General features: G+C 37.9%; 2 protein-coding genes and 1 non-coding gene across 5 annotated transcripts in view; 2 read left to right on the forward strand and 1 right to left on the reverse strand.

The window, feature by feature from the left end:
* PARG (poly(ADP-ribose) glycohydrolase) overlaps positions 1 to 10,080 on the reverse strand; it is a 142,612-nt gene extending 132,532 nt beyond the window's left edge. The window contains exons 1-4 of one of the 2 annotated variants that reach the window (XM_087824258.1): positions 10,069 to 10,080; positions 4,464 to 4,530; positions 2,494 to 3,468; positions 1,220 to 1,407 (exon numbers count right to left, since the gene is read on the reverse strand). In XM_087824258.1, the coding sequence (XP_087680384.1) occupies positions 1,220 to 1,407; positions 2,494 to 3,468; positions 4,464 to 4,501 (1,201 nt within the window). In that variant the 5' untranslated portion in view covers positions 4,502 to 4,530; positions 10,069 to 10,080. Of the gene's footprint in view, positions 1 to 1,219; positions 1,408 to 2,493; positions 3,469 to 4,463; positions 4,531 to 9,788; positions 10,044 to 10,068 lie in introns of those variants that run through there. The other variant, XM_087824257.1, reaches the window with a different exon arrangement.
* Positions 10,081 to 10,343: 263 nt separating this feature from the next.
* Positions 10,344 to 27,483, forward strand: part of LOC107527965 (mitochondrial import inner membrane translocase subunit Tim23) — a 31,472-nt gene continuing 14,332 nt past the window's right edge. The window contains exons 1-5 of one of the 2 annotated variants that reach the window (XM_016200865.2): positions 10,344 to 10,585; positions 12,307 to 12,365; positions 23,656 to 23,749; positions 23,964 to 24,048; positions 26,699 to 26,757. In XM_016200865.2, the coding sequence (XP_016056351.1) occupies positions 10,480 to 10,585; positions 12,307 to 12,365; positions 23,656 to 23,749; positions 23,964 to 24,048; positions 26,699 to 26,757 (403 nt within the window). In that variant the 5' untranslated portion in view covers positions 10,344 to 10,479. The remainder of the gene's footprint in view (positions 10,586 to 12,306; positions 12,366 to 23,655; positions 23,750 to 23,963; positions 24,049 to 26,698; positions 26,758 to 27,483) is intronic. The other variant, XM_016200864.2, reaches the window with a different exon arrangement.
* Positions 25,977 to 26,180, forward strand: LOC148091495 (small nucleolar RNA SNORA74). Its single transcript, XR_015715662.1, has one exon. It is a non-coding gene; the product is annotated as a small nucleolar RNA SNORA74 (small nucleolar RNA).

Raw genomic sequence — 27,483 nt, forward strand, 5'->3', positions numbered from 1 at the left:
CCAGTTTCCATGGCATGAACCCAGTACACTTTTCAAGTCTTCTCCACTACCATTTCCCAGCCAAATTCTAAGCTCTTGTAAACCAACTGTTTTCCATTCCTAAAAGAAATATTTTTTAACTACACATGCTTTTCTTATAAAGGTTATGCCTCTGTTTGGGATTCTCTTGCCTTACTAACTCCACCTCAGAAATTTTTGCTCATCTTTTGGAGCTCAGCTCAAACCCCACCACCCTGTTAAATGTTGCTTCCACCTCTAACCATGCTAAAGAATTCTGTACTTTGAAATATTTAATCACATCTAGACTAAGCTGTACCATAAAAGGGATTTTTTAAAAGCAGTACCTATAAAATCTAGTAACAGAGACTGACTAATAAATAAGATTACTATTTAAAACTATCCAATGAGTGATAGAAATCTTCAAAAATTGGGTTGTGGTGGTGGTTGTCTAACTCAGTAAATTCATTAAATATTACTGAATAGACCACTTAAAATGGGTCAATTTTATATATCTCAATATGATGTATTTTTTATAAAGGAACTCACAAAAAGTATGAAAGAGACTACCAAGGGCTTGCAAGGAATGGGAAGTTATTGTTTAGTAGGTACCAACTTTATGTATGGGATGATGAAATCTTTCTGAAAATGGATAGCGGTAATGGTTGTTTAGCACTGTGAATGTACTAAATGCCGATGAAACATACATTTTAAAATGTTTAAAATGGTAAATTTTATATTATATATATTTAACAATTTTTAAAATGAGATTGGTTTTAGACATGTTGAGTGTGACATACCAGTGGACAGTGAGTGATGGAGGTGTCTAGAAGGATCTAACACTCAGAAAAGAGGGCAAACTGAAGAATAATTTGAAGATTCTGAACCATAACTTTGAATTTTAGGAACTAATTCAGTACCTAACATGTAGTGGGTGCTCCATAAATATTGTCAATTAAATATATATACATATTTTCTAATCTAATAAATTTTCTTAAAAATATAAAAAATTTCAATTTACTCATCAGTTGACAATGATTCATCTTACAGATTTGTTAAGTACTGTATTAAGCTATCATGATGTTTCTACATTCTGTAGACTTCTCAGTACTTTATAAGCACAAAAGAGAATCACTTTCAATGCCTTGGTCTGTCTTACACAATAAGTAACGCAAGAAATCAAGACTTAGAGCCTTCTCTCTATATAGGTGAGAGGTAATACCTACCCGAATAGTTACTGTGTGACTGGCAGATGGTCTCAAGAGAGGCAGCTGGATCCCACACCCAGGCATTCTTCTCATCTCCTCAATAGGAGTTCCAAGCCATTTCTTATCTGGAGAAAGGTGAGGTGGAACGTATTTAGGGATCCTCCTGTCTGTCCTTTGATGTTTGATTTCACATTGTTCTTTTCTAAGGTCAAAACAAATGTATTCAGTCACAAAGCACTGTTTAAATTCACTTGGATACACAGTACAAAACTTACCTAGAATGTTACTGTTTAAAATGTGCCAAACCTGTTCTTTCTCCTTGGCAATTAAGAGAAAAACTTAATCTGGCGTGGCTCAGCGGTTGAGCATCGACCTATGATCAAGGTTCAATTCCCGCTCAGGACACATGCCCGGGTTGTGGGCTGGATCCCCAGCTGGGGGCGTGCAGGAGGCAGCTGATCAATGACTCTCTCTCATCACTGAGGTTTTTCTCTCTCTCTCTCCCTCTCCCTCTCTCTGAAATCAATAAAGATATTTTTAAAAAAGAAAAAACTTATAAAGCTCACAGTAAAACTCAAGATTTCACTTTCAATAGTCTGTGGGAGGAATTTCCAAACACAGGTAAATCACTTTCTAAAAAAAGGACCATTAAGAAAATGGACACTGCCAAATAAGTCATGGTTCTTAGTATCAGCTACTTCTCAGGACACTAGACAGTAGTCTTCACTGAAGTGAACTTTGACAGAAAAAAAATTACAGAAATAATAGAGAGTGGGCTTTAAGGTTCCATGTGGAATAACTGCAAAAATGTAATTTTTAGTATTTTTTTGTAATTCGACAGACTGGGATTTAACTCCGTGTTACCACCCACAAATTACATAATTTCAGTGAATTCTCTAACCCAAATTTCAATTTCCTCATTTACGAAGCAAGTACAATACCACCTGACTGCCCGTCAGAGCATCAGAGAAAAATGTAGTATACAATGGCATAGGGAAATGGTTAAATAAACAGTAGCTGCTATCAATCAAATATTTTTATGTCCTGATAACTCACATAAATTTCATGAAACTAAAAATCTGATTAATAATACTTATTTACACCTTCCTTCCCGTTTCTGGCCTTTTTAGAATTAAAAATTTTGAGTCTAAGTTTAAGTTTAGCATAAATAGATAACAAGAAACAAGTGTTTCTTTTGCTTCAGAGTAAACCATACCTTTGCTAAACCTCTCTTAAAAAATTACAAAACGCATTACACTATTGGAGATACTCCTAATGGGAAAATTACCTTTTGTCTTCTGCTTTGGGAATTCTCATGAAATGATCTGTGATCTTAGAACCCTTTTTCCCATGTTGCTTGGAATTTCTGCATTCTACATTCAGGCTACAAGTACTTCCAGGCAGTCTAGCATTTAAATCATTCATTCCAGCACAACTGTCTCCTTCAAATTGGAAATGCAACCGGATTTCACCTCCCTTAGCAGGGGACCGTTTCCTCAATTCCGTGTCAGCTTCTTTTGCTTGGAACTTTGAAGGTTTGCTTGCTGTTTGGGAGGAACTGCTCTCTTCTTGTTCATCAAATCCTGGACTTGTCTCCTCATCTGCTTCGGAGTCCTGACAACTATTTTTGGAATTATCTACATCCATTGGTGACTCGAGTTCGCCTTCTTTCTCAAACGGAGGAGAATTTCCTAGGCTACTTTCTTGTCTACTCAATTTGTTGGCATTTCTCAGTCCAGTACTGACATCCTCTGAGCCAATGTCTGACAAGGGACTCTCTGGCACATCTCTCTCCTCCTGTCGACAACCTGCACAGTCTTCCACAAGGTGGCAGGACTGGCATTTCTGGTGGCTTCTGGCCTCTCTGGCCTGTTCACCTGTAGTCTGCTTTGCATTTGCAAGCTTTACAGGTATTAAAAATTGTTGATTGTCTCTACTTTCCTCACTATATGTGTCACTGTGATCATCATTTTGAGGTGACTGATCAACGTTAGCATTACTGAACTGTTCTGATACCAGAGTTACTGTTGGAGGTTCACCTTCCAAAAGCTGCTCTGTGTGTTTTCCTTCATTTTGCCACTTACACATAGTGGCAGCCTGCTGCTGGTTCAAATATTGTGTACTTTTTTCAACTGGTGATTTATCAATACTTAGCTGAGAAACATTTTCTAATTTTTCCATGTTATGTTGATAAAAGTTATCTTTTTGTACAGAACTCATCATGGATTCTACTCTTGTATTGTTGTTTTCTTTACTATGCAAACTATAAGAAAATAGAAAGAAGTAATGACAAAATAAAACTTACGTTATAATAGAAAGAACTTATGATACAAAAAAACCACTTACCCAACCATATTCCAACAATGTCACAACAATTATTAAATTGCTTGTGATTACCTGAGCATACAGCATTCTTTCATGACGCCATGGCTTTGCACATATGTCTATAATGCCCTTTCCCCAACTACATGCCTAGTAAATACCTTCCAGAATGAAGTGTTAAACTTCACTCACTTCCTGTGCAGTCTTTCCTACAAAGGTAAAGTGGATTGTTTGTTCTATATGCTAACTACTACTGTACCTTGTTTAAACATTTACTATTGCATTTATCACACAAAGTAATATTAGCAGGTCCTCGAACAACATCATTTCATTCAATGTCATTTTGTTATAATGTTGATAAAATGCAATACAAACTTAACTCTTGTTTATACCAACTAGCCTATAGCAAAACTGGTTTCATTATATGTGATTTTGCTTAAAAATGCAAAACCTATTGACAGTGTTAAGCGAGGACTTACTGCAATCATGTGTTTCTGTATCTGTTACCACCACAAGTATCTTAAAGACAGAATTATTTCTCCTTCAACTCTGTATCTCAAGTATATAGGACAGTCCTTGGCATATAGGAGACTCAAAAAAAGTTGTGGATTTAAAAAACTGAGAGAGCAAGGAGAGAAAATAACATGAAGCAAGATAAAAGATCCAGCCCTGGCTGGTGTGGCTCAACTGGCTGAGCGTCATCCCATGCACCAAATGGGCGCCAGTTCAATTCCAGGTCAGGGCACATACCCAGGTTGAGGGTTCGATCCCCTGTTGGGGTGCATATGGGAAGCAACCAATTGATGTTGCTCTCTCACATCAGTATCTTCCTCTCTCTCTCCTTTCTTCTCTTTCTAAAATCAATAAAAACATACTATTTTTTAAAAAGATAAAACACCCACATATCATATTATTCATTTCTCTCTGTTTCCGTACCTTTTTGATTCAGCTGTCTTGATTCCTTTAGTATCCATCCAACTGGTAATAGCCTTTTGTTTGAAAACTGTTAAAAACAACAACAAAAAAACATCGAAAACATTAATGTATTATGCATACATGCCTTCAAAGAGACAATACTTATAGCAGCATATATACATGTAAGGCATTATGCTAAGCTCTGTGGGTTAAAAAGATTAATCACTCCTTTCACACTCAAGCAATGGGAGGTAATACAGGAACATAAATATAAATACATTTGTCATAGAGTAGAAAGCAACCAGCCTCTAAAACAGCTGGTATGGCCTAATGGATGAGAGTATAGGCTCTAGAATCAGACCACCTGCATTCAAATCCTGACTCTCTCACTGGATTTTGAAGAGTCCTTTCTCTGTGTCTCAGATTCCTTACCTTGTAAACATGCAAATTAATAGTATCTCTCCTGGGATGACAATAAAGTGTCAAAAGTCACACTCAGAGCTGAAATTCCAGAATTCAAATTAAGGAAGCTCCCAGTAATGCATAATACATGTAGCCTGGAGGGCAAACCTGAAGGTGCAAGAAGAAAACCCACTGGTAGAAACCAGCAAGAAAGCTACTGATCTATGTCAGGGGTTCCCAAAGTATCTGAATCATCAGGAGGCTGCTAATAAATAGGTCCCAGGACCACACTCAGCGCTACTGAATCAGAATCTATGTGTGATGATGGAGATGTGAAAGGAGCTGAAATCTGTATTTTTTTCAAAAAGTGATTTTGATGACCAATTAGGTTGGAGAACTACTGGCCAAGGACTAGAAGTAATCCTTGTGAGAACAGAGAGGAAAAGTTGAGAAGTAAGTCATTCAAGATTTCATAATCATAGGAGTTAAAGGTAACACTAAGTATTAAGCTTGAGAGACTTAAAAGATGGCGAAAGCATTAAATAGAAATATGGGAGGGAATCTGGACTTGGGGAGAACTATGATTAAGTCAACTTTGAACATACTAAATTTGAGTTGCCAGTAAGATAACTAGATAGAAATGACCAGCAGACAGTAGTAGCAAAAGTAAAATCAGTGACTCAGTAGAGAGATGCAACATAAATAAATGTATGCCACAACTTATATAAGCATCAGAAATAAGCATGCTTTCAAAATTTAATGTGCTTCATGTAGATTAAATGTATATAATATTTTAGTATAAAGACACAAAATCTTGAACAGTCTCAACTAGTATCTAAATTGCAATGTAAGAATCTAGGCATCTTAAATCATAGATTCATTCTCATCTACTTATGTCTCCATAAACACAACATGAGCAAAACAGATGCTGTCCCAAATATATGAAAATCAACAATTTATCACTGTAATTGAGTGTCACATTATTTGTACCTTCCACAAAATACTAACATTCTAACTAGTAAAAATCTGTTCAGCATTTTTAAAAGTTTCTTTCAAAAAAGCAATTACATATATAGTTGGTATTTCTTGTTAAATATCTTTTCTTTAGTGATTTAATTAAGTTAGTACTTCTACAGCAGATCAGGCTTCAAAAAAAATCAGTTTCAGTCAGAAAGGAGTAAGAGATGAATCAATTGATTCTGAGACTTTTTCTGTAGTTCCATTTTCGCTTACTTAATTTCATTGTATTAAATACAGCAAGTATAGAAAATCCTCAAATTATAAGCCAGCAATGAACCGACAAAACTTCACTTTTTGTCAGTGTAATATTTAAAACACCTTTTTTCCATAAATGTAAGCACTAATGGCGTGCAATGGCTAGGTTCCTAAATACACGTGAAACAGCTCTGCAACAAGTTATAAACCCTAAAGACTGCCTACATCACTCCATAGAAACTATGAAGTGTTCCAGCGCAGTTGAAGGGCAGGGCTCTCTCCTAAAGCTCTGGCAACTGAGCCTAGGTTCCCTCTCTAGCTTCAGGCTCCCTATTATGGTTCCATTCCTGAAACCCGAGAACAGGATGAAGGAGGAGAAGCAACAGGTGAGGGATGGATATTTCCTGCCAGTAAAACATTCCTCAGTCCTTCTGGGGGCCCCATAGAAAGGTTTGCCTACTTCTCTTTCTAATACCACTCCTTTTGGCTTCCAAAGCAAGCATGAAATGATGCGTCCCAGGTTTCCTGGGAATTTCTTCCTTTTAACTAGAAATAATCACAGCAAACAAAAAGGGAGGCAACAGGTGATGAAATACAAGGTCTGGAGTCAAACAGATTTTATATTGTGATCTTTGCTCAGTCACTTAGTAGTACATCATTTCTTTGAGCTTCTAATTTCTGATCTATAAAATGTGGTTAACATACCTACTTCCAAGGTTTATGTAGATCAATGAGAGAAAATATTAAGTGTCCAGTCTCACAGAGCAGAAACTCAACAAATGTATTCTCTTCCAGTACTTCCACCCAATCACTTTTCTCACTGAGATCAGTAGTCATCCAACTTTATTCTGACTTCACACCATTTACACATAACCTGATCAGTAACATCACTCAGTAATCAGCACATTTCACTGAGCAAATCACTCAGGTGCTACAGGTATCAGGCAAAAGGTACAAAATCTGTAAAATTCGCTTGCATATCAAAGGAACACTGCATCTCCACAAAAAGTCTCTTTCCTCCAGCAGCAGCAAGATGAGGTATGGGAAGGAAGGATGTGGTGAGACCAAAGGGCAATGGGTAGTGGAGTTTTTGAGATGAGGAAAGAGATCTGAAGATGCTTTTGACAGCCCTAAGGCTGAAAGGATGGGGAATAGTGGACAAGCCAGCTCCAGGCCCCCTTTCACCAACCACTAACCTACACTTGGGCCACTTCTGGAGTGGGGAGAGAAACTCTAGGTAGCTGTAACAGGCAGAAAAAGGTAGCACCCACAGCAACACAACTGGAAAAATCATTCCATAGCTATCAGATCAGAATATGAATGGCAAGCTAGATTCTGCCTATATGCAGAATATGAACATTTCAATCAATGTAAGAAATATGCCCAGGAAGATAAATAACACAAAATTTAAAGATACTGAAAAAAATATTCACCTCCTTATCCCTCCTACTTCTCCTAGGGTAACTATACATAAAAATTTTAAATACCAAGTTCCTAAAAAAAATTCAAAAATTTGAAAACAATAACAGTTCTTGGTAGATTTAGACTTTGAATGTTTTGTTAATTGGCATCCTGTGACGGTATACTGAAAACATCTATACACATAAAGTACAGCCTAAGTATTAATTTGGTTCATCTTCTGCAGAAAGTATTTCTGCAGAAAATCCAACCGGTGAGGACTGACTGCCCCCTACCACCTGCAACTAACTTTTCCTCTTTTATCTGCAAATAAAGTTAATCGGACCACAAATTAGCTTGTCATGTAGGCCAGATACAATACCTGGAGGTCACCCTCAGTTCCCCCTCCCCTCCACTCTCCTTCACCAAGTCCTCTAAAATCTATATCTGAAGTCTTAAACCCATCCTTTCCCCTCCATCTTCAAAACAGCACCAACATTAGAAGAACAGGTACATCACTTATTGGACAACTACACTTGTTTCTTGCAACTGGTCTCTTTGCCTATAGTCTTCCCTTTCTCTGTGTTTTATAAACTACAAATGACCAACATTTTTTAATGAAATAATTCAGACAACATAAAAATGTATCAAACATAGTAAGAGTATTATTTCACAAAAAATTTATTTGTTATAAATATGACATATATTCCTTGCTCTGTGTACTAGGTGAAATTTAAACTGGATTACAGTTTAAAAAGTCCAAAGGCCACTGTCTAAGCAATCTTCTCTAGAATATTAACCAAATGATATCTCTTAAAAGCTTTTTAGTGGCTCCCCATTAGCCACAGAATAAAAACCAAAAACTGTGAAATGGCACTCGAGTTTGTCCATGATAAGCTCTTGCCCACTTTTCCAGTGTCATTTGATACTGTCATTCTGCACTCCAGTCCTACCACCTCCTGCACATGCTGTTCTCTCTGCCTATATAATTTGCTCTCTCTCTGATTTATGCAGCAAATCCTGCTCATATTTCAACTTAGTTTAGGTCTGCTCCCCACTGCCTCTAAATCCTGAGAAAAGTGTACACCACTCACCAGAGGACTGCATGACCTCCTTTTTGAAATGCTATCTTTCCCCCATGACATAACAAAAGCCAGGCTTTCCTCCTACTTCTCTGGCTGCTTCTCGTCAGTCTACTCTTAAATGGTAGTGTTCCTAAAGTTTCCATCCTAGGTCACCTTTATTTCCTCTACATGCTTCATATGATCTAACTTCCATAGCGTCAATTACCATGTTTATGCCAAAAACTCCCAAACCTTCATTTACAGCACAGATATACTTCTTATGAGTACAGACCCACATACCCCATTCTCTCCTACATGAAACCACTTCACCCCTTCCCTATTGCCCACAGCTAAGTAAAAATGATCTTATTTTCCACCTAGACTAACTCCTTAACCAGTCTTGGGCCTGCACTTCTGCTCCCTTTCAATCCATTCTTCATTTTCCACACACCAGGCACAGAGATCTTTATCCCCACCCCCCAAAAGATTATATATATCCCTTTGATCAAGCCACTCCCTTACTGAAAACTCTTTATCAGCCTCTCTTTGCCCTTATATATGAAGTGCATAACCCTACAAGTCCCAATAGGATCTGGTCTTTGCCTAGCTCTCAGTCCCATCTCTCACTGCTCTCCCCTGACAGCAAGCATCCTTTTCACCTAGCGCACTCATCATTCTTCAGTCCTCAGATTAAGCATCTCATCTTCTAGGAGATTATCTTTGATTCCAGACTGGATTAGGTACTCCTACCAGATATCAAAACATCCATTACCTTTTATTATGCTGACTTATGTAACTAACTCTCCTCGTAAATTTTAGGATCTAAAGACAGAGGCCAAATGAGTCTCGCTCGTTCAACCCTATACACCAGAGTCAAGTACAGCGCCAGCTAAGGCTAACAGCTCTGCACCTAGGGAACCAGAACCTTAATAGACGGAAGTTGCCTTGTAGTTTCTTTCAATCAAGAGGCTGAAGTTTCACATACACAATTAGATTTCCCTAATGACTAAGACAATTCCTCAGTCAAACCTGAGTAAAGAAAACAGGGGGAGCCTCCCATTTTCCGCCCTGTGACTGCTCATCAGGGTTTCTCACCACAACGGGAAAAATGTGGCTCCATTTCCCCACAAGTGGCTTTCGTGGCTCAGCAAAGGGACCTCAAGAGTGGTGCACACTAGACCAGGAGTGACTGGAGCCCCTGTGTCCTCACACAGAGACCAAGGTTTGGGCCGAGACAAAGGGCAAGGATGTTTATTTCCCCACGTACCAAGCGAGGTGGTGCTGCCTCGGAGCGGTCCCGCCCACCCCGGGCCGCAGCCTGACGCGGAAGGTGGGACCCTGAACTGCACCGGAGCGTCCTTGGGATCGCGGGCGCGCCTCTGCCCGCGGGGGAAGCTCCGGGCGTCCGAGGCGGCCGGCGGAGGAGTTGCAGAGGCGCCCCAGCGGGGCCGCTTGGTGCAGGGCTCACAGCCGGGGCCCGCACTCATGCTGGGACCCGCACCGCACAGCCCCCGGGCCGGCCCGGGCGGAGAGCCTCATTCACTAACCCTGGGGGACGGACTGCGCCTCCTCCTCGGCGCCTCCGGGCACCATTCCCTCTCTGCTGCTGCCTGCTTCTGCAGCGCTGCTCCGCCGGCTGCTCGAGCCAGGCCCTACCCAGTCGCCTGCCTTCCCTCTTCCACAGGTAACCCGCCTGCCTCAGGACGCGCCGCCCTGATTCTGGCTCCGTTCACTTTCCCACCACCGGAAAGCTGCCGTTAGGCGCGCCCGGCTTCCGGGTCGTACTACGTCGCAAAGCGGAAGTGTGATGCTTAGCGGACACCGGCGCCCGGAAGGTCAGCGTGTGAAGGAGTCGGTAGTAACGCGGCTTTCCCCGCGGTTACTGAGGCGCGACGGCCAAGCGGACGACCGCGGCCTGAGGCAGTGGCGAGGGGCCGACGGGCAGTTTGCTGCGAGCCATGGACGGCGGCGGAGGGAGCGGCAACAAAACCACCGGGGGGTTGGCCGGCTTTTTTGGCGCCGGCGGAGCTGGTTACTCGCACGCGGATTTGGCCGGCGTCCCGCGTAAGTATCGGCCGCAGCTTCCGATCTTTTCTGACTGATTCTTGCGACTACGCGGGGCGTGCGGCGCGCCCTGCGGTCTGTTTTCTGTTGGTGTTCACAGTCTGCACTGTCAGGGGTGCGTTTGGTGTGTCTCGCTGTCGCTTCGTCAAGCATGAAGGAGTTTTTGGAGCCATGGACCCCGGACACGCTCTCTGTGGTTGATCTGGGCTCAGATGTTGCATGCTTCCTTCCCTTTATATCCGAGCTTTGTGCCTTTTCTTTCCTCCCACACATTTATTTGCTTGTGTGGTGGGCTGTGTGTTTGGCCCTACGTTAAGGGGAGAGCCCAGCTTTACACGTAAATGTATTCCAAGTAGGATTCCGTAGAAAACGTTTTAGCTTAAAGCCGCGTCGTCCCCAACCACGAAGTAGCCGTGAGGTCGGAACACTCAGTAATACGTGTCGGCCGCAAAGAAACGTGAGTCGAGACAACTGGCGGAGCTGGGGAGTGAGCTGCACGTTAAAGGTCACTTCCAGACTGAAGAAAGAATGTCAGGAAAGGCACTGTACAGGATCGAGGATGCAGAGGCATGAATGTCCTGCCTTTGCCCTTGCCTCAGTTCTGGGAATGTGTATTCCAGACCTTTCGGACGCTGCGGGTGGGCATTCGACTGGATGAACCGAACTTGGACTGAGAGAGAGTAGGAAGTTGGTGGAGGATAAGGGCTTTATAAAACTTCTTTGAAAATTCTTGTATTATTTTGCTAGGTCCTTTATGCTCAAGAACAAAAAAGTCCTTTCAACTTCCTAGTGTCACCTGTGTCAAAATTGAACCTAGAACACAGTTTATAGTAAGTTTTAGAGCACAGAGGGCACTGCCTTAATGTGGCAAAGCATTGTTACATTAATTTTATCAAGATTGTAGGTAAAGTGAGAGATTGAGCACCTACAGTGAGCCAGTGACTTTTATGGGTGCAGGACTCAGCAGTTAAAATAAAAAAACAAGAAGAAAAGCCTGCTGTTTTCATAGAGTTTACATTCTATTGAAGTGAGCCAAGTAACAAAGACACTTCAGTTAGTGGAAAGTGTGTGAACGGCAGTGGTGCTGGGAGCAGGAGGCCATTTTACAGTGGGTCAGGGACAGCAGCTCAAGGGTGAAGTTTTCCTAACTTCAGTTAGTGGGATTCAAGTCTGGCCTTCTTGAGTTTCCATTTTCTTTTGCCTGGACCTCCAACCCTGTGGTGATGGCCCAAAAATTCTCTACCCCGCCACAGTAAATCAACTCTGTCAGCAACTGTTAACATGGAACTGCCATAAAATATTTATACGTAACACATAGCCCAAATGCTGTTTTTTCCATGGAATTGATTGGTTTCTTGTCAGACTTATTTTGCAATTTGTACAGTTGGCAAGCACTCTTGCAGCAAAATAGAAAGAAATTACATTTATTATAATTGACCTGAGCTATGCTTCTTTATATGTACTTTGATTATTCAGTACATGTTACTCTCAATATCTTTGTGTGGGAGCCTGAGCCCCCCTGCAAGACCTGGTTTGGGATTGAAGGCAGCAGGAGGAGGCAACCCCAAAACTGCCAAATAAGAAGAATAAGCATAGAAATGTGGGAGAAATTTTCACATTTCTGTAAATCAAAATTGTAAGACATGAAACTACCAGAATTAACGCTAAATAAAATAACTTTAAAATTTTTGTTGCAATATGATGCTTTGTTTTCTCTCTAGTGACTGGTATGAATCCTCTGTCTCCTTACTTAAATGTGGACCCACGGTATCTTGTGCAGGTAAGATTAAGACTAGCCCTTTTATGAGTTTACTAGTTAGTTGCTTACATTAAAAAAATTTTAAATGCCAGGTATTTATGTTCACCTGATCTGTAATATGTACTTTTGGAGGCACCAGTTCTCTGGTCTACATTCACCCTTTTTTTCCCTCACAAACCTGGGCATTTGGCTTGCACCTCTTCCCTGACACTAGTTGATTAAATCTCTTTAAAGGATTTTGGGGTTTGGTTTTTCCCCACATATTTTTTAAATTGTGGTAAAATACACTAACAAAATTTACTAGATAACCATTTTTAAGTGTTATGTTCACTGTTACTAAATACATTTGTACAACCATCAGCACCTACTATATCCATAACTCTTTCATCTTGTAAAACTGAAACTAAACAGTAGTCCACCTTTACCCGCAGTTTCACACTCCATGGCTTCAGTTACCCATGGTCAGCATTGCTCTTAAAATATTAAATTTGAAAATTCCAGAAATAAACAATTCATAAATTTTAAATCACATGCCATTCTAAGTAATGTGATGAAATCTCCCCCTTCCTCCCGCACAGGACATAAATCATCCAGCAGATCCACACTGTATACGCTACTCTCCCCTTAGTCACTTAGTAGCCCTCTCTGTTACCAGAGAGAGAGCGAGAGAGAGACCCATCACATTCACATAACTTAGTATAGTATATTGTTAAAATTGTCCTGTTTTATTATTAGTTAGTGCTGTTAATCTATTACTGTGCCTAATTTATAAATTAAACTATCATAAATATAAATGTATAGGAAAAAACATAGTATGTATGGAATTCAGTACTATTCAGGGTTTCAGGCATCTGCTGGGGGTCTTGGAACGTATTACCCATGGATAAGGGAGGACTGCTATACTCATTACAGAATAACTCCTCATTCCTCCCTTCCCCCACCCTTGACAACCACCCTCCTGCTTTCTGTCTCTGATATTGTGTAAGTATCTCAAATAAATTGAATCATATAGTATTTGTCTTTTTGTGACTGGCTTATTTTATTTAGCTAATTTCCTTAAGGTTCATCTCATTCCATTGAATAATACTACATTTTGCTTATCCATTCATCTTTGCATGACATTGAATTGCTCCCATCTTTTAGCTGTTGTGATTAGTGCTACTGTAGACATTGGTGTACAAATATAAATAGCTCTTTCAGACCCTTTCAGTTTTTTTGGTTATATAGCCACAAGTGGAATTGCTGGATCATATGGTAATTCTATTATTTTCTGAGAAATTGCCATATTGTGTTCCACAGCAGCTATGCTACTTTTACATTCCAACCAACAGTGAGCAAGGGCTCCACTTTCCGTGCGTCCTCGTCAACACTTGTTATTTTCTAGGTTGGTTTTTTTTTTTTATCATAGCTGTTCTAACGAGTATGAGGTGGTGAATCATTGTAGTTTTGATTTGCATTTCCCTAATGGTTAGTGAAAAACATAGTATGTATAGAGTTCAGTACTATTCAGGGTTTCAGGCATCTACTGAAACCCCAAATCTATTTATTGGCCATTTATCTGTCTTCTATGGAGAAATGTCTGTTCAAGTCCTCTGAATTAGGTCTTTTTTTGTTGAGTTATCTATATATTCTGAATATTAACCCCTTATCGAATGCATGATTTGAAAATATTTTCTTCCAGTCTGTGAGTTGCTGTTTTACTCTGTCAATAATTGTCTTCTTTTGCACAAAATTTTAAAATTTGCATGATGGCCAATTTTTCTATTTTTTCTTTTGTTCCCTTTGTCTTTTGTGTAGAGATATAATTGTTAAATCCAGTGTCATGAAGCTTTTCCTCTCTTTTCTTTTAAGAGTTTCATAGTTTTAGGTTTTACATTTAGATCGTTCATCTATTTTGAGTTAACCTTTGTATATGGTGTTACATAGGGTCCAGCTTCACTTTTTCATGTGGATATCCAGTTTTATCTTTTCCCCGTGGAATAGTTTTGGCATTTGTTAAAATCCCTTGACCGTGTGTGAGGGTTTATTTCTGGGCTCCCTATTCTATTTCTTTGGCCTTTATGTCTGTCTTTATGCTAATGCCACACTATTTGATTACTGTAGTTTTCTAGTAAGCTTTGATATCAGAAAGTGTGAGTCCACCAGCATTGTTCTTTTTCAATATTGCTTGCCTGTTAGGAGTTCACTCAGATTCCATATGAGTTTTAGGATCAATTTTCCTATTTTTGCAAAAACATCTTTGGTATTTTGATAGGCATTGCATTTAATCTGTCAGTTGCTTTGGATAGTGTTGACATCTTAACAGTATTAAGTCTTCCAATCCATGAACATGGGATATGTTTTCATGTCTTTATTTTATCTTTTATTTTATAGTACATAGAATTGTTTTCATAATTCCTTTCTCAGATTGTTCATTGTTAGGTAGAAATGCATCTTATTTTATTAGTTCTAAGAGGTTTCTTTGTGTAGTCATTAGGATTTTCTACGTCATCTCTGAAGAAAGGAAATTTACTTCTCTCTTTCTGATTTGGATGCCTTTTGTTTCTTCTTGCCTAGTACTGTGTTGAATAGAAGTGGCAAAGACAGGCATCCTTGCCTTGTTACTGATTCCAAGGAAAAGCTTTGAGTCTTGAAAACTTTTTTTTAATTTTTATTTTTAATATACCTTTATTGATTTTAGAGAGAGGAAGGAAGAGGGAGAGGAAGAAATAGAAACATCAGTGATGAGAGTTGTCATTGATCAGCTGCCTCCTGCACACCCCAACTGGGGATCGAGCCCGCAACCCGGACAAGAGCCCTGACCGAGAGTCGAACCATGATCTCCTGGATCCTAGGTCGATGCTCAACCGCTGAGCCATGCCTGGCTGGGCAGTCTTGAAAACTTTTGAGTATGATGTTCACTGGCTTTTCCATATACGGTATTTATTATGTTAAGGCAGTTTACTTCTATTCCTAGTTTGTTGAGTTGCCTTTATGATAAAAGTGTTGGGTTTTGTCAAATGCTTTTTCTGCATCAATTGAGGTGATTGTGTGTTTTTCTTTCCTTCATTCTTGTTGATGTGGTATGTTAACATTGATCAGTTTTTCTATGGTGGACCATCCTGCATTCCAGGAATAAATCTCACTTGGTTGTGTTGTATAATTCTTTTAATATACTGCTGAATTTGGTTTCCTAGTATTTTGTTGAGGATTTCGCGTCAGTGTTCATAAAAGGGATATTGGTCTGTGGTTGTCTTTCTTAGAGTGTCTTTGTCTGGCTTTATTATCAGGGTAATGCTGGCCTCATGCAAAGAGTTATGAAGTGTTCCAGGTATTTTCCTGCACTTCAGTTTTTTGGAAAAGTTTGAGAAAGTTTGTTGTTCTTTAAATGTTTGGTAGAATTCACCAGTGAAGCCATTAGGTCCAGGGCTTTGCTTTGCTTTGTTGTGAAATTTTTTTGTTATTGATTCAGTTACCTAACTAATTATAGCTCTATCCAGGTTTTCTGTTTCTTGCTGAGTTTTTTGTATCTAGAAATTGGTACATTTCATCAAACTCATCCCAGTTCTTGGCATACAATTGTTCAGAGTACCTATAATCTATTTTAATTCTGTAGAATCGATAATGATATCCTCACCTTTGTTTCTGATTTTAATAATTTGAATCTTTTTTTTTTCTTAGTCCATCTAGCTAACGGTATTTAAAAGAAGCAACTTTGGATTTCATTGATTTTTTTTCTTTTCTTATTCTCTATTTCATTTATCTCTGCTCTGATCTTCATTATGTCCTTCATTCTGCTAACACTGGGCTTAGTTTTTGGTTTTGGTTTTTGTGGGGGGGGTTTCATGTCTTTTTATTGATTTTGAAGAGAGGAAGGGCGAGGGACAGGGGGAGAGAGAGAGTAGAAACATCAATGATGAGAGAATCATTGATCAGCTGCCTCCTGCATGCCCCCTACTGGGGATTAAACCAGAAACCCAGGCATGTGCCCTGACCGGGAATTGAACCTTGATCTCCTGGATCATAGGTTAATGCTCAACTGCTGAGCCACACTGGCTGGGCTAGTTTTTTCTTTTTCTAATTCTTTAAGTTGTAAAATTAGATTGTTCATTTGAGATTTTTCCTGTTTTTTAATGTAAGCAACTATAACTATAAATTTCCCCCTTAGCACCTTTTTTGCTGAGTCTCATAAGTTTTGGTATATTTTTCATTTTTTACTTACCTCTAAAGGATTTTCTAATTTCCCTTTTGATTTCTTCTTTGTTGATTAAGGGGGTGTTTAATTTTCACAAATTTGTGAAGTTTCCCATATCTGTTGACACTTAATTTGTGGCCTCACATATGGTCTATCCTGGAAAATGTCTCACATGCACTTGAGAACAATATATTGGATAGAGTGTATGTCTCTTAGATCTAGTAGGTTTACTGTGTTAAGTCCTATATTTCCTTCTGTCGCGTTATAATGGTTGCTATCTTTTGAGAGTGAACTATTGGCTCCAGCTATTATTATTGTAGAACTTTTTATATCTACCTTTAATTCTGTCACTTTTTACTTAATTATATTTTGATGGTCTGTTATTGGGTAAGTAAATGTTTATAATTGTTATATCTTCTTGCTGTATCGAATTACTTTATTAATGTAAAGTACTACCTTGTGCGTTGTAACTTTTTTTTATTTATAGTCTATATTTTCTGATATTAGAATAGCCACCCTGCTCTCTTTGAATTATTATTTGCATGGAATGTCTTCTTCCATCCTTTGACTTTCAATCTTTTTGTGTCTTTGGATAGTCAGGTCATGTTTTTTTTAATCCAGTATGCCACTCTCTATCTTTTGGTTATAGAGCTAATCCATTTACGTTAAAAGTGATTGCTGGTAAGGAGAGATTTTTGTCATTTTGCTATCTGTTTTCTATATGCCTTCTAGCTTTTTGTCCCTTATTTTCTTCGTTACTGTCTTTTGTGTTTGTTTGACTTTTTTTTTGGTAGTAAAATATTTGTTTTTTTCTTATCTCCTTTTGTACATAATCTATAGGTGGTTTTTTTGGTTCTGTTTTTTATTTATTTCCTGGGAGAGGGTGCTTTGGAGAGCACCTATAGATTGTTTTGTGTGTGTGGTTAACATGGGGATTACATTTTACATCCTAAAGTTATACCACGAATTTGAATTTATACCAGCTTAACTTCAATAACATATAAAAAATTTTGTTCCTTTATATCTCTGTCTACCCTCCTTTAATTAATGTCACAGAATTGTATCTTCATACATTCTGTCCCCAAAAACATATCTAATAATTCTTTTAAATGCTTTCGTCTCTAAAATTGTATAGAAAACAAAATGTGGAGTGGCAAACCAAAGTTATAATAATACTAACTTTTGTAACTGCCCTATGTATTTGCTTTTGCTGAGATCATCTCTCTTCGTAAAGCTTTGAGTTACTGTCTAATGGCCTTTCATTTCACTTTGCAGTACTCCCTCCCCTTTTTTTAAAAAGATTTTTTATTGATTTTTAGAGAAAGAGTAAAGGAGAGAGAAACATCGATTGGCTGCCTCCTGCATGCCCCTGTCCGGGGATTGAGCCCACAACCCAGGCATGTACCCTGACCGGGAATCAAACCAGCAGCCTTGCAGTACACTGGACGATGCCCAACCAACTGAACCACACCAGCCAGGCTGTAGTGCTCGGGTCTAGTGGTCATGAACTTCCTCGGCTTTTGTTTTTCTGGTAATGTCAGTAATGTCTTAATGTCTCCCTCACTTTTGGAGGACAGTTCTAGTAGATATAGGATTCTTGGGTGACATTTTTTTTCCTCTTAGCACTTTAAATATATTGACCCACAGCCTTGTGACCTTTAAAGTTTCTCTTGAGAAATCTGCTAGTAATTTTACTGAGGACCCTTTAAATGTGATGAGTTGCTTCTCTCACTGCTTTCATGATTCTCTCCTTGTCTTTGGCTTTTAAAAATTGTAATGTGTCTCATTGTAGGCCTCTGAAATTATCTTGATGTTCATTGAGCCCTGGATGTTCTTACTCATCTCTTTCATCAAATTTGGGACGTTTTCAATCATTAAGTATTCCATCTCTTTATTGATTTGCTGTTTCTATTTTGTTTGTACATTGTTTTGACTTTCTCTACATCTCCTTTAGTTCTTAGAGCTTCATTAAATACAGTTGTTTTTGAAGTCTTTGCCTAATAGAGTCTCCACCAGCTTATTTTCAGGGACATATCTGTTGATTTTTTCACTTTGAATGGGCCATACTTTCCTATTTCTTCTGTATGCCTTGTGATTTTGTTGAAAACTGGACACACTGGAAATCAGATTCACCCCCTTTCCCAAGTTTTGCTTTTTCATTGTTGTTGTTACTGTTTTGGTACATAAATAATTATAGACTGTCTCTGTTCTGGGAACCAGCCTGAGGTGTAAACTTAAGCTCTTCTCAGTTGTTTTCTGAGCCTGTACTTTTTTCTGGGCATCCCACTTTTTAATTTTCCCTTTATATGCAGCTGCTTTTGAATATCCTAGTCTTTAATGTCTGGCTCCTAAAGAAGGAAAAACAAAAATGTGACCGCTCTACTTTAAATCTTCTGGAAGTCACTTAGCGGCAGGTGGGGCATGCAACAACAATGGTTGCGCTCTTATTTGTCTGCAGCTCTGTGATCATAAGCAACAGGCAGTGATCAGAGCACAGGTTAAAGATTTATTTTTAAAAGAAACAAGGAATTAATTAGACTTCCACCTTCAACAAAATGAAAAGACAACCCACTGAATTGGACAGCATATTTGCCAATATATCTGGTAAGGGGTTAATATCCAAAATTTATAAAAAAACTTATAAAACTCAACACCAAAAAAACACACCAACAATTAAAAAATGGGCAACGGACCTGAATAGATACTTTTCCAAAGAGGACATACAGCTGGCCGATAAACATATGAAAATATGTACAAAGTCACTATTCATCAGAGATGCAAATTAAAACCACAATGAGATACCACCTCACACCTTTCAGAATGGCTACCATCAACAAATCAACAAATGACTCGTGCTGGCGAGGGTGTGGAGAAAGGGGAACCCTTGTGCACTGTTAATGAGAATGCTGACTAGTGCAGCCACTGTGGAAAGCAGTATGGAGTTACCTCAAAAAATTAAAAATGGAACTGTCTTATGACCCAGCAATTCCACTTCTGGGAATTTATCCATAGAAACCCAGAACACTAATTGGAAAGAATACATGCACCCCTGTGTTCATTGCAGCATTATTTATAATAGCCAAGCTTTAGAAGCAGCCCAAGTGCCCATCAGTAGATGAGCAGATAAAACAGCTATGGTACATTTGCACAGTGGACTACTACTCGCCTGTAAAAGGAAGAAAATTTTACCCTTTGCAACAGCATGGATGGACCTGGAGAACATGATGCTAAGTGAAATAACCCAGGTACCATATGATTTTACTCATGTGGAATTTAATGAACAAACTGAATTAAGAAGCATAACAGAGTCAGACTAATAGAGAGCAGGCAGATAGTTCTGGTGGGAGTGGGGGTGGAGTGATTGAGCGGAAAAAAACCCCTCATGGACATAGACAACATTGTGGTGTGGGGGTATAAGGGTATGGGGGGATAAATGGTGATGGAAAAACAAGTTAAATAGAATTCCAGTAAAAATATTGGAGTGATTTAGTACAAAGTTATGAGAAATCATTAATAGTAAGTTAAACATAAATGAAGTATAGCTTGGTAATCTTTTTTTAAACGAAATCTTGAACCAAATCCTTACATATTAAAATAGAAATGTACTTAATTACTTGAGTTTTTTGTTTGTTTGTTTTTTAAATATATCTTTATTGATTTCAGGGAGAGGAAAGGAGAGGGAGAGAGAGAGACAGAAACATCAATGATGAGAGAGTCATTGATCGAGCCCACAACCTGGGCATGTGCCCCGATCGCCTGGATCCTAGGTGGACGCTCAACCGCTGAGCCACGCCCGGCTGGGCTTGAGTTTATTTTATTAGATCAGATTATTAACATTATTCAGAAGTCTGTGGATAAACGATTGAAATTAGGGTTATGCATTTTAAGGTTTATACATTGAGCCCAGTATTGTTTTGCTTTGTTCTTTTTTTTTTTTTAAATCCTCACCTGAGGACATGCTTAGAAAGAGAGAGAGAAACATCCTTGTGAGAGAGAAACATTGATTGGCTGCTTCCCACATGCTCCCCCACTGGGGATCAAACTGCAAACCAGGTGCCCTGACCAGGAATCAAACCAGCAACCCTTTGGTGCTCAGGACAACAGTCAGCCAACTGAGCCACTCCTGCCTGGCTGGGGTGTGTGTTTTTTTGTGGTTGATTTTTTGGTGGTTTAATTTTTTATTAGGATACTGGACTAAACTGATCAAGAAACTTCAAAGAGTTTTGTTGAATATCTCAGGAATGCAAGGTTGGATTTAACATTTGAAAATCATTGTACTGTACTGTATCAGAAAAGGAGAGAAGCTATATGATTAGCTCAGTAGATGCAGAAAAGGATTTTGATCAAATTCAACATTCCTTTGTGATTTATAAAAAACAAGCAAACAAAAACCTCAATAAACTAGGAATAAAAGGGAACTTCTTCAATCTGATAAATTTTTTAATCAACATTTCCAAAGCTATGGGGATTGAGTGGAGGTGGGCAAACGGGGCAGAGTAGGGAATGGGGATATCTGTAATAGTGTCAACAATAAAAATGAAGTTTTTAAAAAAATCCAAAGAGAAGGAACTCATGGTTGGGGAAAGTCCAAAGCTAGGGTTGTACTTAGTGGTGAAAGTCTCAATATTTCCCACTAAGAAGGAGCAAGACAAGGATGTCTGCTCTCCACTTCTATTCAGCATTGTCTAACCAGGGCTATTAGGCAAGAGAATGAATGGCATCCAGATTTATAAAGGAAGAAATAAAACTATTTACAGGTATCATGATCTTGTGTATAGAAAATCCTAAGGAAACCACAAAAAACTTAGTTTAATACAATTTCAGCAAATACTGTTTCCACATTGAAAGAGAATCTTGTATCTTGAAAGATACAAGATCAGTATACATAATTATTTCTCTATATAATAGCAATGGACTCCATAAAAATGAAAGTGCAAAAACAATTCCATTTATAATAACATCAAAAAGAATAAAATATTTAGGACTAACTTCAATAAAAATGCAAAACTTGCACTCTGAAAACTACAAAAGTTATTGAAAAAACTTAAGACAAATAAATTGGAAGGTATTTCAGTTTCTTGGAAGATTTAATATTGTTGAAATAACAATTTCCAAATCGACCTGCAGATTCAACAGCCCTTATCAAAATCTCAGGCTTTTTTACATAAATTGGCTGATTTTAAAATTCGTATGAAAATTCAAAGATACGAAATAGCCAACAATCTTGAAAAGAAGAACAAATTGGAGCACACACACTTCCCAATTCAAAACTTACTCCCAAGCTATAGTAATTAAGACATTGTGGTGCTGGCACATGGTTAGATCTAAATATAGATCAACAAAATAAAATTGAGAGGCCAGAAATAAACTTCACATTTATAGTCAGTAGATTTTCAACAAGGGTTGAAGACAAGTAGGGGAAATTGGTAGTCATATTTTTATAGAAACCAAGAGTTTTCATTTCCTGAATTCCTCCCCCACCCCAAATTAATGTAATTTGACCAGGGTTTCTTCCTTCAAGATCTTTGAAAACTTTTGTTACATGGAACAGTATCCTCACCTGAGGATATGTTCATTGATTTTTAGAGAGAAGGGAAGGGGGAGAGAAACAGGCATGTGAGAGAACATCGATTGGTCCTCTCCTGTATGCACCCCAACTGGCGATCAAACCCACGACCTTTCAGTGTACAGGATGATGCTCCAACCAACTGAGCCACACCAGCCAATGCCTTTTTATTAACTTGAAAACAGTATCTTTTTATTAACTTGAAAAGCCCCAGTGACAAGTAACCATCACATTGTTTTCAAGTGACTATGTAAATTGATGTATATTTGCTTTCAATCCTCATGGTATTTTTATTATAGTTGACCCTAACAAAGAGTAAGTTGGTAATGACATACACATGTGCTTACTAATGTTCATCAGAACCATATTTTTAATTTCCTATTTTTAATTAGTGACCCATTTCCACATTGAAAGAGAATTATTTACCTCATCAAATCAAATACTGCATTTCTACAAAGCTCAAACCAGAAGCACAATTTAAAATTATCATTAATTGAAAAGTCAGGAAGCATCCCAAATTTACAAAACTATGTATGATAAATAATCATAGCATGGCATCTATTCAGAGTTTGCTTATTATTGCCCAACAAACCATTTCTTTGTGATAAGAGTATATGTCCATGCTTATTTGTGCAATTTTTGCTGAGAATGTTTGCACAAGCCAGAAATCAGAAACCAGTGCAGAACTATGGTTTTCCTAATCCGGAATGCATTGACTAAACAAAGGTATTTCACAAAGGGGCGTGTTGCCAAGTATGTGTGTGCTGTCCTTCAGGGTCTTTTTCCAACCATTTTTGTGTGGAAAGCTTGGCAAAAGTGTATTGAACGTGTGCTTCATAAGAGTGTATTGTATTGCACAATTACTCATACTGTGCTCTTACAGTAGTATTTCTCAACCTCAGGTTCTTGGATAACATCTTCAAGGATTCATACCGAATTTTATTTATGCATTTATTGGAAAAAGGGTCTTTAGCTTTCTAAGATTATCAAAGGAATAATTAATTAATAAGACAGAAATTTTGCCTTTGCATAACTGACCCAAACTGTTGTGCTTTAATAGTTTCTATTTTTTTTTTTTTAAATGATCAGTTGGTCTTACACATTATAAAGTAGTGTTTGATAAATAGTAGCTATGGAATGAAAGTTAATTTCTCCTTCCAGATTGTTATTCTGTCACCTGTTACTTCTCATAGCTTTCAGTTTACCTTTCTCTAGGGCTGTCTTCCTAAACTTTGTTGCAGTGTTGCTTCAAATTTATTATTACATAAAGCAGATTACATGCAATCTGTAAAATTTACATTGAGAAGCACGGTTCTGAACAAGAATCCCTCTTAAGAACTAATCCCTCCTAAGAACTAATGAGCATAACTGTATATGTTGTATATTCCATTTACTTTGATTTAGGTGTTGATGTTGTTGCAGAAAGTTTTATTTCTGTGTAAGTACAGTTGAGTTTTAGTTAATTTAAGATGTTATTTTCTGTGAAAAACTACTTTAACAAGTTAAAAAAGACTTTGCAAGTACTCTGTCTTGAGGGGAGCTTAGCTTGGTTTTCATTATTACCCTTTTAGGATACAGATGAGTTTATTTTACCAACTGGAGCTAATAAAACCCGGGGCAGATTTGAACTGGCCTTCTTTACCATTGGAGGATGTTGTATGACAGGTGAGTATAATAATTTTTTTTAAATATTCTCAATCTAAGTACTCAAAGATGCTTAAGATCAAAAGCAATTAGAATATTGTTTTACGTTGTTTTAAAAATCATTTACATTTTTCATCATTTTCTATTATATAAAAAATGAAAAAGAATCAGAAGTGTAGTTGTTTTTTAATATAAAGATGTATTATTTGGATGAATTGTTACTATGATTTACTAGGGGCTGCATTTGGGGCAATGAACGGTCTACGGCTAGGATTGAAAGAAACCCAGAACATGGCCTGGTCCAAACCAAGAAACGTACAGTAAGTCTCATATAATCATCTGATGTGGTGATTGAATATTAACCTCTACTCTGTTGGCTTGATGAACAATACCTTGAGATTACAAATGTTGAGAGTATTGATAAGTTTTTGGTCAATTTTTTTTCTTACTCAAAGGAACTAAGGAATTGTGTAACTGACTCGTAAGCTTTTAAAAGGAATGATTTTTTAACCATGTCCCTCAATCAGCTGGTGCTATCCCAGCCTAACTTCTCAGCTGCACCTGTTTCATTCTGCAGGGCTATAAAACCTGCTTTTCAAACTATTGAATCATTAGTACATTATTTGGATTGTTCAAGGGTGTGCAGAACCGTAGGACATGGTAGCGAAGAAATAAAAAGCACATGAGAGTAATTACTAGATCTGCTATTGACTTGAATTTAACTTCACTCTCCGTTTCTTAAATGGAAAGCTGCAGAAATTTTAAGTGAAATCCCTAGAATTTAGAGATAGTTCCAAAAGGAATACGACAGTCTTCTAGGAAAATTGATTTGCGGAGAAGGGAAAGTGCAATTTAAAAGGTAAGAAAGTATATATAGTGTATATCTTCACCCACCTTAGGAAATAAACATTACCAGTCCCTGTTGATATTCCCTTAATATATTGTTTAGTTTTGCATGTTTTTATACTTTATGTGAGTAGAATCACAGTATGCATATATTCTTCAATGGCACATGGTTGTGTTTTAGGACACTTGAAATGCAGTCTTCATTTGTTGTTTAGCTTAGCCAGCAGATGGCAGCAGGTGTCTGCTAGAATTAGACCTTGGGAATCCTGAAGGCATATTCCTGTTACTGTGCGGATCATTGCCCTTGTTTTACTAGCCCAGATTCTTGACTAGTCTTATATTTATATTCTTAATATTTGTCCCTTACTCCAGTAAAGTTTTTACTTTTTATATTGTGGAGAATTTGGAATGTATACAAAAGTAGATAAAATAGTACAGTGAACATCTATGAACCATAACTTATGTTCAACAACTATCAGCCAAAACCAATTGTGTCCTATCTCCTCCCCTTCCATATTATTATGAAACATATCCCCAGTGTTTCATCATTAAATAACAGTTTGGAAGCTCTAGAAAAGATAACCTTTGTTTTTTTAAACAGTAATAATTATTAATTTTTTAGACAATCAGATTAGCTTGCATTTTTAAAAAACCTTATACACCATTTTTTACATAATCGTGCTGCTCCTCTTAGATAGGGAGACAGCTTTTTAAAATGGAAAGAAGGTAGGGTTTCGGGCTAGACAGACCTTTGTAGCTTCAAAGGCTTAGTTTTATTACTTACTATTTTGTGATCTTAGGTAAGCTTTCTATACTTTCTGCCTTTAAGGATTGTTGAGAGATGATTAAAGTGAGAAGTAGGTAAAGGCCCAATAAGTGGAGGTATGTTGCCCAGTTGCATCCCAAAGAATTTTACCAGTTTGCAGTACTATCAGCAATATAGTACTGTGAAAATTAATAGTTTTAAAAGCTTGTGACAGCCCTCGCTGGTGTGGCTCAGTTGGTTGAGCGTTGTCCCATGCACGGAAAGGTCACCAGTTCATTTCCTGGTCAGGGCACATACCCAGGTTGCAGGTTTGATCCCTGGTCGGGTGAGTAATGGGGACAACCAATTGATGTTTCTATCTCGCATTGATGTTTCTATCTCTCTCCCCTTCTCCTTTCCTCTCTCTCTAAAAATCAATTAAAAAAAAGAGTGGCTCTTTTTCACAGAATTTAAAAAAAAAACACAAAAACACTTGTGACAAATGTAAAAATAATATGCTAAACTTTAAATATACTAGTAAATAATTAAAACAATATACTTCTCCATAAACAACCTTTTATAAGTAATACAAATTTTTATTATTAAGCATTAATTTAAATGAGTCCTTTCTTTGTTTGTTACTGTAATTCCATAATCTCCAGCAGTAGTCAGCTGTCCGGACAGAACCGTTCCTGTGATGGTGTTACACTGCTGGGAGAGGAATGTCCTGCCTTCTTCCTCCAGTTGCCTCTGTCACTGTTCTGGCGGCATCAGGCACTGGTGCAAGGCAGAACTGTGCTCCCTTGAGAGTGTGCTAAGCGCCCACTTTGGCTGCTTAGTTCTAGTGTGGGAGCAGACACAGTGCTTTCTCCATGTGTCCTGGTTTGCTTTTTCCTTCTCTTCGAGTATGTATTTATTTTTAATTCTGCTTTATATTCTATAATATTCCATGCTTTGATTCTACTTAATATTCTCAATATATATACACTGCCCCCCACCAAAAAAACCACTTAATTGTAAGCTAGTTTGTTCATTATCATAGCCTTTTTAAAATACAGATAAGTTCCTTTAAACTTATAAAATATATTTCAGGCTGTCATCCAAAGCCTTTATGTGTTTGATATATATTTAGTAACTCTATATATTTAATAAGACATTTACTTGTTTCTCAAAAAGGTTGGTGTTTTTAGCCTACCTTCATTTATATTTCTATAAAGTAAAAGCCATTCTTAATTGAATTCTAAAGCGGTGTTAAGTTTTTTAATGAAGAAAACTGGGAATTGGGTTTATACTTTTAAAATAACTGCAATTATGGGTTTTCCCATTACTAGAGAAATAATGATTCTAAGTACAGATTCTTTGTCTTTCTGCCCTTGTAGGATTTTGAACATGGTGACTAGGCAAGGGGCACTTTGGGCTAATACTCTAGGTTCTCTAGGTAAGTAGAGATTTCACTTGATAATTAATTATTAATGCAAAGAAAGAATGTACACATACCATGAACAGTTTGAGCAATTAAAATTTTTAGTATCCTAGGAAATGACTGGGAGCAACATAAAATAATCCCAAGGTGCTAACTTGTATACCATTTCTGAATGTTTTAAATCTTTTAAGACTAAACACTCTCCTATCCAAGCATACCACCAAATAAAATCATGTTTCAACTAAATGAAATCAAATAATTTAGGTCCAAGGCAAATGGCTTTGTATGTTAGGAAAGGTTCAAGGTGCTGTAATTAGATATGATAGTTTCATCCAGTCCTCCTGCTCTGGTTGCCTAAGGCTGGTCCAACATTCTGTTTAGCTGAGTAGTTTTCCCAGACTTAATTGCCAGAGTTGCAGTAGGGCCTTTAGATAATGAAAACATTTGCAGTTCTAACAAGGGGTAGTTTTATAGTACTTAGGACCCCCTGCATTCCTACTATATTGTTTACGAGTGATTGACTCTTTATTCATGACTTAAAATAAACCTCTTGGTGGCACTTATGCCCTAACATCCAAGGTTTTCTTTATAACTTAGGTAAAAGGCTGAAAATCTTTTAAATGTGACAGATAGAGTAGGAAAAACATAGGTATCTCATGAAGGGTAGAAAAGGCCTTTGACACAGTGAGAACCCAGCCTTCTCATAAAATCTGTAAGTGGTACATCTTCACACTATAAAGT

Source organism: Miniopterus natalensis, chromosome 14, assembly GCF_054644295.1.
Source record: "Miniopterus natalensis isolate mMinNat1 chromosome 14, mMinNat1.hap1, whole genome shotgun sequence".
NCBI lineage: Eukaryota > Metazoa > Chordata > Mammalia > Chiroptera > Miniopteridae > Miniopterus > Miniopterus natalensis.